General features: G+C 40.9%; 1 protein-coding gene across 1 annotated transcript in view; it reads right to left on the bottom strand.

The window, feature by feature from the left end:
• Positions 1 to 11612, bottom strand: part of GALK2 (galactokinase 2) — a 50204-nt gene extending 38592 nt beyond the window's left edge. The window contains exons 1-4 of the mRNA XM_075432226.1: positions 11400 to 11612; positions 8688 to 8776; positions 7164 to 7287; positions 2151 to 2241 (exon numbers count right to left, since the gene is read on the bottom strand). Coding sequence (XP_075288341.1) covers positions 2151 to 2241; positions 7164 to 7287; positions 8688 to 8776; positions 11400 to 11452 — 357 coding nt within the window. The 5' untranslated portion in view covers positions 11453 to 11612. The remainder of the gene's footprint in view (positions 1 to 2150; positions 2242 to 7163; positions 7288 to 8687; positions 8777 to 11399) is intronic.
• Positions 11613 to 12880: the final 1268 nt, after the last annotated feature.

Here is a 12880-nt window from a genome sequence, read left to right as displayed (position 1 = left end):
ACTCATTTAATTATACTCTTTAGTTGCTCTGTATTTTTATTTATAATCATTTTAATATAAATTTCTCTCTGTTGTTAGTTTGAAATAAACATGCAGTACTTATTAAAAAATCATTGAATGTATATCGGCGGTATATGAATAGTTACATTCTGATACAGACTTATACATCAATAAACTATGTTACAGTGTAAATAATCAGAAAAAACAGCAGTGTTTCCACAAAGAAATGCCCACCTTCAGAAGATTTCTGCTACTTTTCCTGAAACAACTTCAATCATAAATACCAATCGCAGAGATCAGCAAACACAAAGAGGCTCCTTTAATGTCTTCTGCCATCACTTCAAATTACTTTAAATTTTGCTTTCTATAAATATAAGGTAATTCATACCTGAAATGCTATTGCTGCCCATGCCCCTTCATGAAGAACACTAGACAGGCTTGTTCAAAACCAGAAAATGCTTGAGGAACCAGAAACTGATCCATAGTTTCTGGATTGTCTTGAATGTGAATCAGGCTTGCAAACTTATCACGCGATGTTTAAACAGAAAATGTACTTCAGTTTCAAAAATGAAAATGGACTTTGCCAAGTTCCGCAATAGTTCTGTCCCAAAAGGATAGCATGCTCAACTCAGTATAAACAGATTATCCCTCCGGACCCTCTGAGTACTTGTATTTCAGTGTTTCTTAAGTCTGTAACATTTATGCTTTTTTTCTGCCAGAGCTAGAGTCTGCAAACCTGCTTTTCAAATTAACCTTCAAGTATAAAACCCTGTCCTTAGGAAACAAATCTCAGTAGCAGACTGCAAAATAAATAAAGTCAATTGGTCATGCTAGCCTTAATATAAGAAAGGATATATTGTAAAGAAACCTAACCTATTATCTCTACAGTCAATGCAATTTAAACGCCTGCATTACTGAGCAATACAAAATTGAAAATACTCATGTTACTGCAAACATAAGTAATTTATTGAGGTCTAAGCACTGGGGTGGGGGTCTGTTGAGGAACTGTGGATTGTAATAAAGTGATTTGTGGCACTGATTTTTCCAAATACTGTATTTTGAAGACTCTGGTGGCAGGTTTGAGGCAGGCTTTGTTGGATGTCTGCAGTCCTTATCTATTGGATCATCCTGTGGTGTGACCTAGATGGCCTATCCTGAGACAAGCCTCAGATGCCTTGAAAAGCACATTTACCCATAATTTGGGCTGGCTGTGGTGACCTGTTCCTGACGTAGCCATCACTGTTTATCCCATCTGCCCTTCCAGAAATATCACTGGATTGACATCAAGCTGAAAAGTCACCATGTTTTTCCTCCTCAAAGGGCCACGAATCACCTGCAAACAGCAGGTGAGATTTATAGGAAGCCTCAGGTGTGAGTTCAGGGTGCCTCCCAGGACAACGCTGACAATCAGCACTTGGTTTCACAAGCAGTTCAGTCTTCAAGTCAGTCTCACTCAAAAAGGAGAAGATCAAGCTCAAACGAGCAGGCACGAAAATGTCTGTCTGTTCAGTGTTCCTGCCTTTACCATAAGTGTCCTGTTTCCCGCATAGCTGCGCTCTTAACTCAGGGAATTTAGAAAATCCCATTCTAATTCCACACACTGGAAATCTAGATACATAATGGTTCTTACCAGAATATTTCTTCTGTGTGCTGTTTGCTTTTTATGTTTTCTTTTGCCTACTGCATGGTCAGCTTCACTCAGTTGTGCGCAAATTGTAGGTTTCCAACTTTAATGGAAATTAATGGTCCTTAAAATGTTTCCATAGGAAGAAAGGGACTAAAATATGATCTTTGTGTCCTGACAGACAAGCCTCTAAACCTTTTTAAAAGCAAGTTTTAATTAGTCAATTCCATTGGAAAGCATTCTTTTTAACTTCAAAATACAGAAATGTCATTTTGATAATGAGTTTGGTCATGACTTTACTAAATAAGTTATTATTTGCTATTGTAATTTATGTAATAAAAATGAAAATAGTGCTCTGCAAATATTTTAAAACAAGCCCGATCATATCTCCTCTTCAAATGTTAACATTAAAATACGTAACTGTGTGTCAAGAAAAGCTATAGAATGCAGGGAAGTATTTTCAGGGCAAATAGCTACACTTGTCGTATTTGACTTAAATTTCATAAGTTAAATGGATTTGGCTTACCTGAATACCCTTTAGTCCACACAGGAAGTAGTTATGCCACTGAGGTTTGGTTTTGTTAATCTGAATGTTATTAACACTAGTACTGAAATCACTGCAAAAAAAACAAAAACCATGAAGCTTTAAATTTAGCTTGAAAAAACACAGCTTATTACTGCCACCTGCTGATGAACAAAAACATTTTGATAATTTTCTTCAGTGTAATGTTTTGGGGTTTTTTTTACACAGATCTTCTTTATTAATCAATTCTATAAGGGTATTTCAGATGGTAGTATAAGAATTTTTGCTTAAGTTATATAATTTATTAAATAAATCCAGAAATTTAACTGCACTTTCAGTGCTCTCTGGTAATCCTTGCTCAGGAATTCATCTTCATTGTCTTTGCTCTGAATGGCACTTCACTAAAACAGGCCTAATGCTGCAAAATTATATTATGCATTTTAAAACATATAATTAAAATAATTTAGTTTAAAATAGTTTATCTATTTCCTCTATCTTCACTTCAAAATAATAAAAATGGTAAGACTGAATGTTCCTAAAGAAACTAATGCTACACATAGGTGCTGTCAAAATGGGCATGGAGTGATGTGTAGAGGCCTCAGAGGAGCATGCATTAATCACCAAGCAGTGAAGATTGTTTAGAAGTCTATACTGTTGAACACCTAGTATCTACCTGATGTCATTACAGCAGTTCCCAACACAGAAAGAGGAAAGGCACTGAGAATGTCAAGAAAAGCTAACAAAAATTATTCAAAAGTTGCAGGCTAAGCTGTGTTTTACAAGGCAAGGTCTGCTAAACAATATGAACAGAAGCTGCTGAACTCCCTGAAATTATTCAGGTTTAATGAGAATAAAAAAACTTTAAATAAATTATACAACAGGGACAGTCTGCAACTCCTAAGAGGATGAAATTTTTCATTCTTACGCTAGTCCCACTCTGTATCTATGAACTATGTAGGTTAGTGATGTGCTGTTTTTATCTTTATCCAAAATAATACTGCTAGTTAATACCTGTAATGAATACCAGTGTGAAGCTGTTATTATCAGCAAGTATTCTGTTACCCATGGAGAAACAGTTGTACTAATATAAAGCATTTTTACAATGATATAACTGTCTTCAAATGACGGCTGAGTACTTCACTTTTTTCTGGTGCAATTAAAGGCTGCAATTTTTGTGTTATGCAACCCCCAGACCTGACAACCAGTGTAAAAAGGGACCTACAATCCTGCCTCCTCTTCATATGGTCTAATGCTAGCTATGCTGTAGTGAGCTACTGCCCTTGTATTACCAATCTACAACCTATTTCTAGCTCAGTGTTACACTTCAAGTAGCAACTTAGAATTACCATTCAATTTCAACACTCAGTACAGTGCAGAAATATCAGAGAATGGTGTATAGTTTAACATGTAAGTCACTGTCTTTCAATCTGAACTGTTCAAAATAGTGCCACTTACAGGACTTTATTAACAAAGCAGCATCAAAGAATTGTACAAATTTAGTGTCATAAGTTACTGGGGTTTACAGAGTAACACAAAAGATCTGAAAGAGAGTACTGAGTTTACAATACAAAGAAAGTTTGAGAATAGCTGTAAAATCTTCCGATTTGAGACGCATGTGTATTTAGAACAATGTCCCAGAGAATAAGCAACATTCTTTTGCTTATGGCTTTTGAGTATAATAAAAAAAGCATAAGTACTTGTAAAATAGAAAATACTTGTCCAAAAGTCACGAAGATCACAAAAATCTTGTGTTTGCTTATGCTTACTTTCTACAATAATCCTAAATTATTCTTGTAAAAAGAGCAGGGTTGATGGAAATCAATGCATAGAAGTGATTAACAGAAAGCAAATTTGAAGTCCTCTTTCCTGCAAAAAAGAGTTCTAAAATATTTTATCTTTGTAATTGTTTTTATACAATCAGACAAAGTAAAACTTCAGTGAACAAGAAGAAATATACTATGATCATATTTGCTGGTTCTCAAGATAAATTAAAAGAATGACTTCTTAAAATGCATTTTGCTCATTTCTGCAGTCTTCTCACATAGAAAATGAAAGAAAAATTTGCTTTAATTTTGGCAGGTTTCATATGGACATAATTCACACAAACACAGAATGTGGGACTGTCAAGATCCCCAGAATCCTTAAGTCTATTTTTTGTTATCACATTCAATTTTTTATAAAAACCAATTCCTAAATGCCCACGCTTTATCTTGAATCAGTAAATCTTCAGTCTCACCTCTGATCCTCCTGCTGGAAGGTAGGCAGTTATTTATATAAGAACTTTATAATAAAATAAAATTAAATATTGGGGAAAACATACCCATAAAGTAAAAATACTCTGGTATTGTCTGCTCTAGTCTGTTTTAAAGGATTCTTGGGAAAGCTTTCCCCTCCTCCAAGTCTAGATATAAGCATTCCAATTCTTCTGCATAATTAGAAGAGGTGAGTTTTTTGAGTAGTGTGAAAAAAATATGTAGCTGAGGTATTTTTTACTGCTTGAATAGTAATCAATTGTTATTTTTGGGAGACCAGTTTGGCTCTTTCTCGCAGAACCTCATTGTCTTGTCAATCTGTTAGTTTATCTGTTTGAGTCCTCTGTAAAAAAAAAAAAAAAAAAAAAAAAAATCTAATTTTTTTTAAAAAAAGATTTTCAGGTTTTGCCAGGAGATGGAAAGCAATCGGTAATTATCATCCTCTGGTATTTCTGAAGGCATTTTGAGAAGTATTACGCCAGATAGTCTCTGCACACATACTTCTCAATTACAAAGATGTTATGTGAAGGGAGGTATCAGGAACTTCAAGAGACTGTAACTTTTGAATACCATTTTAGTCCAAATAACATAAAAGGCATCTGATCAGTTATGTATTTTCCATCATAAATCATCCTAGCTGTTTTTTCTTGCAACCTGTTCTCTGTCCTGTTTTTCCTAGAAGTCAACATGAATTATAAGGGTGGAAGAGAGCTACAGAGCTGTTACACATTTTACTAGTTCACAAAACAAGAATGAAATGGGAAATAGTGATTCTACGGAGACTTATGATTAGTCGTTGTTCTCCAAAGGCCTATATATATGTATTCACCACAGGCACAAATCTACCAGTGTAACAGACTGGGGAAAAAAAGAAACACTGTCAACAATTTTGTTATGTGGTGTAACATTCGAAGTGTTGAAAAGTATTTCTTTGTTATGAAATTATGGGCATGTTTTAGCTTTGTTTTTAAGCAACAGTGTCTCAACAAAACAGAGATGCTTAATGCATGTATTCTGAGACCTCTTCTTGGTTTATGGTTTAAAACAGAAGATTTCAAACTGAAACCCAGGCAGATATCAAAATAGAGTGACTGTGTATGCAACTTGAATTCAAAGACTGTAATTCTAGATTTGGTAGGAACTGTATGTACCTTAGGAGAAGGCCATTTCAACTGCGATGTAACACGCCAAAGCTTAAAGACCAAGTAAAAATGTTTACCTTTTGGCTACTGCTTTATTTAGTATCCTTTGTAACAGCTTTTCCTAATCAAAGCCATTATAATTCTGGAACTATCGCCTCTTGCAGAATGGTTTTGCAATAGAGCTTAAACCCTGTCAGAGGCTGCTATTAAAGAAAGGGAAAGGTCCCACTCTTGTTTTCCATTTCCCTTCCCCCTGCTCACCACTGCATGCTTCCACTGTTTATCCCAAGTCAGTTTTAGTGCTGACTGCATGGCAATTCAGTTCATTAAAATGACAGAAAATAAACCAGGCAAAAAATGGGTGAATAGTGCACTTCATCTTAAGATCAAACAAGTACTATGCCTGGTAAAAGGCAGAGGGTGGATCAATGTTAGAAGCAGGGACAAGGAGACTAGGCGTAAAAGAAGTAAGCCATCACCTTTTGGCAGTAGCAAACTATTAATTCAGCCCAGCCAGAATATGGAAACATACTCCACAAAGTGAGTGAAAAATACTTCAGTATTTATACTTACCACGGAAGTAAAAGTTCCTTTCAACTGCCTTAGTGGCAGGCAACAGCTCAGAACATGTTTTTGTAACAAACTGAGCTTTAAGCAGGAATATGTGCTTAAATAGTTCCCACTTTTGGCAATATGTTCCTGTCCCTGTGCTGCCATACACTGTGCTTTCAGGGAGTAATTTACCATTGGCTTAAACCAATGGCTTAATAAAAATGGTTTAAACTAAGCTTGTGCCGATTCTGATTTTTGCAAAATGTCCACAAAAGTTCACGTGGATGAGTGACCTGATCTGAACTGCCATGCAACCACACAAATATCTGTCTGTTACAAGGAAGGAGGCTGAAAGTGGCTGAAGTTGAAAAGAGTGGCAGGAATATTTCCCTATGTTCACTATGACTTGTGAGAGCACAGCTGGAATTCTGCGTCCAGTTTTGGGGTTTCCCAGTACAAGAAAGACATTGGCAAACTGCAGCGACTCCAGCAGAATGCCATCAAGACAGTTACAAGGGATCTTCAAAAGCCCCTTCCAACCTAAATTAGTCTATGATTCTGCGAACAAGCAGCTGCAGAGGAAATGCAGGAGAGGGAATACAGATTCTTTGAGCCAGGATTGTTGCTAAAGCCATTGTGCCATGAAAATACAGCCCCAGGTTCTCCAGAGCAGGGGAGTGTTAGCTTACACATGCAGTAATTGATCACAAAACATTTCACTCCCTTCTCCAGGAGAAACTGAGCTGCTGCTGCCAATTCTGGGTATTACATCAAGAAAGACGAGCTAAAAGAAGAGATGACAGGATTGCACTTCTAAGAAAGATTTTAAAATCAGAGGCCTCACGAGAAATCTGAAAAAACAGATGGGAGATGGAAGCAGTGAACCTATTGCTCTAAATTAATAGGCACAGCATACAGTCAATGGGATTTCATCTGCTTATATCATTCATTTTAAACAATTGAACTCTATATTGGAATGGAAGTTTGTCAGATCTCTGAAAAGCTAACCTGTATTGCAATTGCATAAGGAGGTTCACGAAAAATAGTGAATAAACAAAGTAATTACTTACAAGTACAAAGAATTGGTATTTGCCAGTTGCACAACTTGAGTTTTTACAGGTTCTACTGCAATCAGTATATCTTGTTCTATAGCCATAGGGAGCACAGCATAACCACAGTAGTCTATATGCTCTCCTACCAAAGAAACAGACAATTAAAATACTTTGGAATAATTCTTTCTAGACTAGCAGCAACAAGGCTTCTACAGAGGTTCAGTTTTGGTTACTGCACAAGACAATTTCTGAGTATAGTCTCAATTCTTCCTATTTAAAGTTTGTGGTGCGTTTCCTCCATTTCATATTATTGCACAAAAATTTTTTTCTTTCTTCAGTGATTTTATCTATTGCATCTGTTTATAAATCTTCATTTTTTGACACTGGCTTATAAAAATTTTAAAACCACTACACAGATTATTGTCCAGCAAAGAAAATGGCCATATTATTTGTCCACTGTTGTGACAGTACAAAAAATAAGTCAAAGGAATCACATTTAGCTGATGACTGGAAGAAATAAAGGCACCACATGACTCCTCATTGTGTGATCTCCTCTGCTCATGTAGGTGATTCATTAGCTGCTAGATAAGGCTTGTGGTGGAAATTTTGTGGTTTTTTTTCCATAAAATTTCTGGATCTTTTTCCAAAAATATAATAATTATAGTTAAATAATCATTAATACAGTTACATACAACACATAAATTAACATTGGAATAGAAAATGTATGTAGTAAACATCCTCTCTCTTGGGAATAATTCCCAGTTAGGACATGCTATCTATCTGATCTATATAAGTTCACACAACACCAAGATAAAAAATATCACTAATCACACAATAGACTAATTAATTTTTAAAGCTCTGTTTTGCAGGATCCTTTTACTTACAATGTCTTCAAATATGTAGGGTTACTTTGTGAATATACAAGAAATTGATCTCTAGGGAGAGGACAATCCTAACATGGATAGAGAAATCTCAAAAATGAGGCTGCCACAGAAATACAAGTCCTAAATACAAAATAATTGTGTCTCTCCAGTCTGCCAGTGAACCACAACCAACTGTTCTAAGTTCTGTGAACACATCTCTACGGAAGAGTAAAGAAGACGGGATGATGGTAGAATCATTTAATGCTTTATCATACGCCTTGCTGTGTGGCTGGTTACATTTGGTAACTTAAATTACCAAACTAAAGAGGAAAAAAAAAAATTGATTTATGGATGCACTGTTCACCAGTGACTTTAGATTAGATTTCCAAAGCCTTTCAAAAAAATGGTATCCAACCATAAGCTGGCAAGTTACTCCAATTTTCAAAACCACCACTACTGTCTATAATTTTTTTTTCCAAAACTGATATTTGAGTGTGCAGTTATTTATAATGAGGTATAGTAAAAGCTAGTAAAGTATTATATTCTCTTTCCCATTTATCACAAGCAACTTCCCTGAAAAAATAAAGACCAACATTATTTTCATTCTATGTTTTAAATTACTAGGCTTCCATGATGACAGACAAAATAAAATCACAGATGATTAATTTTTCTCTGTTACCTATTAAGTTGACTCGCCCTGGTGCACGAACATAAAACTTGGGAGCTGATCCAAATTTTGATATAAACATCTCCTTCAGCTTCTGCAATCTGAAAGGCAGGTTAGAAACATTCAGGTGGTCTGTATTTGCATAAATAGCAGGAAGTCTATGGCCTAAAATGTTTCTTGAAGTAAATTTGATTTAATTCTTTGAAGTACATGGAGTTTTCTGTTACATCAGGAGTGACATTAAGCTGCTTACTTTTGCTCTTCCCGTAACTCTGATTGTGTCAGAGAAGATTCTATTTAGAATATTCTAATTAATAAGAAATGTGTATGTTCACTTGAAAAAGATGGAAGGGGACTTATTTAAGTCCTCTGTCTAGATTGGTTCTAGACAGCAGCAGGGAAGGCAGCTGCCTGGGGTAACAAAATACCATGGCCTCCGCCTACCTCTCCTATGCCACAGCTCTGTAAAACTGTTTGCCATTGAGGAACAGTCCAGCAGTGTGGACTGATGGCTCATTTGTGGCACCGGGATTTGTCATATACACACACACAGAGCCACTCCCTTCAGAGTCGGATCTGACTGCACCAGGCCTGAGCAAATTCAATTTCTTCTAAATTTTTAGTTTTTCAAACTCCAAATTAGACACTACCCCATTTCTGTACAAATACGTATACAGAGAAGTAAAACTCCAAACCTCAGATTATCCCTGCGACTTATTTAGACAGGATCTACTCCACACGTTTATAGCAACAGTTCCCAGAAGGTTCCTCGCGTTTTCCATTTAGAGGTGCTAGATGTGCCACTGAAAGTCCCAATGCAAAGAAAAATCTGGCATATTGCTTTATTTGCTGAGACTGTAAGGGTATGTAGCTTCCGCTGTGTGTTTGCAAAGTTGGAATGCTTTCACGTGTCACGCAGGAACAGTGGGTAAACAAAGACTGAGAAGAGATTAAGCCATTATCTTAGTGAAGTATAAGAAATTTGATAGGGATTCACTTCAAAACTATCTTAAAGCAATTTAGGTTGCACACTAACCCATTAACTTTCATTAATGTAAGCAACAGAGTAAACTGATGAAAAAGCAGTAACCGTACAAGAAAAATAATGTTTAAAATGGGACTTACAATATTTCACCAGCATACCCTGTTGGCTTTAAAGCATGTAGCCAATTAAATTTTTTTTGAGGGTTCTTAGTCTACTACCAAAAATCCTGTAACAGGAACCCTGCTAAGGTTTCCACATCTAGTCTAAAACTAGAACTGCAAGCCTAGTTAATGCAAAGCGTAACTAAGAAGACAGCAATGAGAAACAGATGTTACAAAATTTCACAGTCAATTATTTAGTTTGTACTTCTTTGTGAAAGCTGTGTTACTGTCCCAACTACATATATTCAAATGTTTTGTAAGATTTCTCTAGACGGAAAGCTACATAATGTTATTTGTTGTGATCCAACAGATCTTTCAGTACTTTTCCATTTCAGTGCCCAGTAACAAAACTGTACTAGGTCCCTCTCTAGTTTCACCTTCCTATAATCTTCCCTAGTATTGACTACTGTATCACTCTTCCAATTAGCAGAAGCAATTTCTGCCATTTCATTGTACAATCCCTTTTCTAGATCACATTAATCATATTATAGTCCATGGGGGAATCTGTTGGCAGAATCCTAGGTGTTAAATTTATTCCTTTTTGTGTCAGTATTCAGAATGCTTCTTTGTTTCACAGATGTTTTTATAGTGGAGTTGGTACCAAGAGACTAAGAACAGAGCAGTCATGGGGACATGCTGAGTGATCGCTTTTTTTAATGTGGTTTTTACAAGCAGGCCTGATGAAAGGCTATTTACAGGCTTTGGCCTTGATGTTGCAACACGCACGCTGCATTTTAAGCACCTACATCAAAGATGACTGTCAGAAGTGTTAAGCAAAGGCATCCCTTGCAACTTCACACGTCCAAGTCTGGAAACGCTGGACTCTTCCTTTCCATGTGACTGACTGACACTGAAACACAGTGCAGTCATAAGAAAGTAACCCAAGTTTAAAAAACTGGCCCTTCTCCAGTGCTAACACAGGTAAAAAGGTTCGTCTGAACCATCTGTGGGTTCTGCTTCCATGCACAGAGTGCAGCTCCGCAAGGAAAGCGCACGCGTTGGCACGTGCCGCAGGCATGCCAACGCAGAGCCAGGCCTGCGCTGTTCCACGCCACTGCACCAGCGTTTCTTTTATAGCCATGAGGACGAGAGGATACTCGGCACCCCCAAAATTCTGAAAAAAGGAAAAATGTTAGGAGGAAAGGTGAATGAATTACTCTCCCTCGTGCCTCAGCGGCACTGAGCGAGGGCTGCAGGGCGTTGCGCTCAGTGGGGAAGGGCCAGCGCGGCCGGTGACGGGCGCCAGGCCCGGCGGCAGTGGGCGAAGGGGGCCGCAGCCCTCGGCGAGCCCAGGCCCGCCCACCGCCTGGAAATCCAAGCCCCCAGGCCCCCGGGGCTATGCAACATGCAAGCGTGACGGCTGCTCGGGCTGAGACGAGTGAAAACATCACCGATCAACACGCCCTCGCACCTCAGGCTGGGGGCACGCCGTCAGACGGCCCCACCTGCCCTCCTGCCTGCCCTGCCCACCCGCAGACCGCCCGCCCGCTCCCTCATGCACGGCGGCGGCTTCCGCCTCCCGCTTGCGGAGCCGGCTCCTCGCTGCGGGGCCGGGGCCGGGGCGAGCGAGCCACCCACCTGGGCTGCTCCAGCAGCTGAACCGGGAGGGTGCCGGGGTCGTCCCCCGCCATGGCGGCTCCCCCGCCGGCCCCTGGCTCCGGCTGGGCCGCGGTCACGGGACGGGCAGACGCCGTCCTTCCGGGCGGCGGGGAGGACAGCCCGGCCTCCTCCCCGCCCCGGGACACCGCCGAGGCGACGGTGCTCGGCCCCCGGGCCCGCCTCACCGCCCGCGCGGCTGCCGGGCTGCCCTGCACTCAGCGCCTCGCCCGCCACAGTCCGGACATGACACGAAAGCCGCTGCGACGCGTGAGGGAAATGGGTTGGGTTTTTTTTTTTCCTTCATCCCTGTCAGAATTCACCTGGCGGCAGAAAAGCATTAAAACCTGACGCGGCTCGGTGCCCTGGTGGGCCCTGCGGGCTCGGAGTCGGCCCGGGCGCCGTGCCTTGGGCCAGCGCCGGTTCTCCAGCAACAGGCACGTGTAATGGAAACAGTAAATTGGCAACGCGATTCCCTACAGCGTTATTCCCCCCCCCCCCCCCTTGTTTTTCTGGTGCGTGGTTCTGCCAGCTTCCCTCAAGCAAGGAGTCCCACAGCTCCTGTTAACCCCTCACCATTAATGGCTGCAGTTACTTTGAGGAGCTGAGCTGTTCAAAGGCACTTACAAGCTCACTCGCCGACTGTTACTGTCTGTTTTGGTGTGTGTCTTAAAGCCCCAGTACTCCACTCACGAAGCTTTAGGCGCTTGGACTGAGAGCAGCATAGCAAACACTGAGATTTCATTGTGGATTTACGTCTTTCTCAGGTAAAACATTTTTCCCCCGACTGGTATGGTTGGCAGAACAGAAATAGGGTTTTTAGAAGACTTAGAAGTACCCATAGGGAAAAAAAAATTAAAAGACGGTCATAAACTGTAACAACATAAAATACCAACAATAGAAAAACCTGGAGACCAAATAAATAACTTGGGAGTCTGAGACCCACAGGCCTTGGGGAGACTGCGGAGAGGGAGAGCTTGTCCGCCGGGGCTGCTCCTCCTCAGTGGAAGGCAGCCGCCGCAATGAGCGTGTAAAGATCTCCAGGCAGCCGGTGCTTTGCGAGGCCCGCGGTTTTCACAGCTCAGGCCTTTTAAAACTGCCGCGGCAGCATCGCCCGCTGGCGCTCAGCGCAGCGCGCACCGAGGCGGGCAGACCGCACCCGCTCGGCAGCGACGGGTCCGGCACCAGCGAGCGGCCGGGCTGCTCCAACGCCCCGTCCCAGGGCGCAGCCACGCGGCCCACACCTGCCCGCCGGCCCCGCCGCCACCTCGGCGCGCTCCGAGCTCCGGAGCCGGAGGCCCCTCCGGCGTCAGGCCGCGCCCCGCCTCGCCACAGGCCGCGGTTGCTAGGGGCCGGTTGCTAGCGGGGAGAGGAAGCCGGCGGCGGTGCAGCGCGGATTGGGCTCCGTGTGCCCCGGGCCAAGGGCGGGCGGCGGCGGGTTCCGGGCGGAGAGGAGCCACATT

Source organism: Opisthocomus hoazin, chromosome 10 (genome assembly GCF_030867145.1).
Source record: "Opisthocomus hoazin isolate bOpiHoa1 chromosome 10, bOpiHoa1.hap1, whole genome shotgun sequence".
Taxonomy (NCBI): domain Eukaryota; kingdom Metazoa; phylum Chordata; class Aves; order Opisthocomiformes; family Opisthocomidae; genus Opisthocomus; species Opisthocomus hoazin.
The sequence above is the reverse complement of the archived record's forward strand: the minus strand, read 5'-3'. Positions and strand labels throughout refer to the sequence as shown.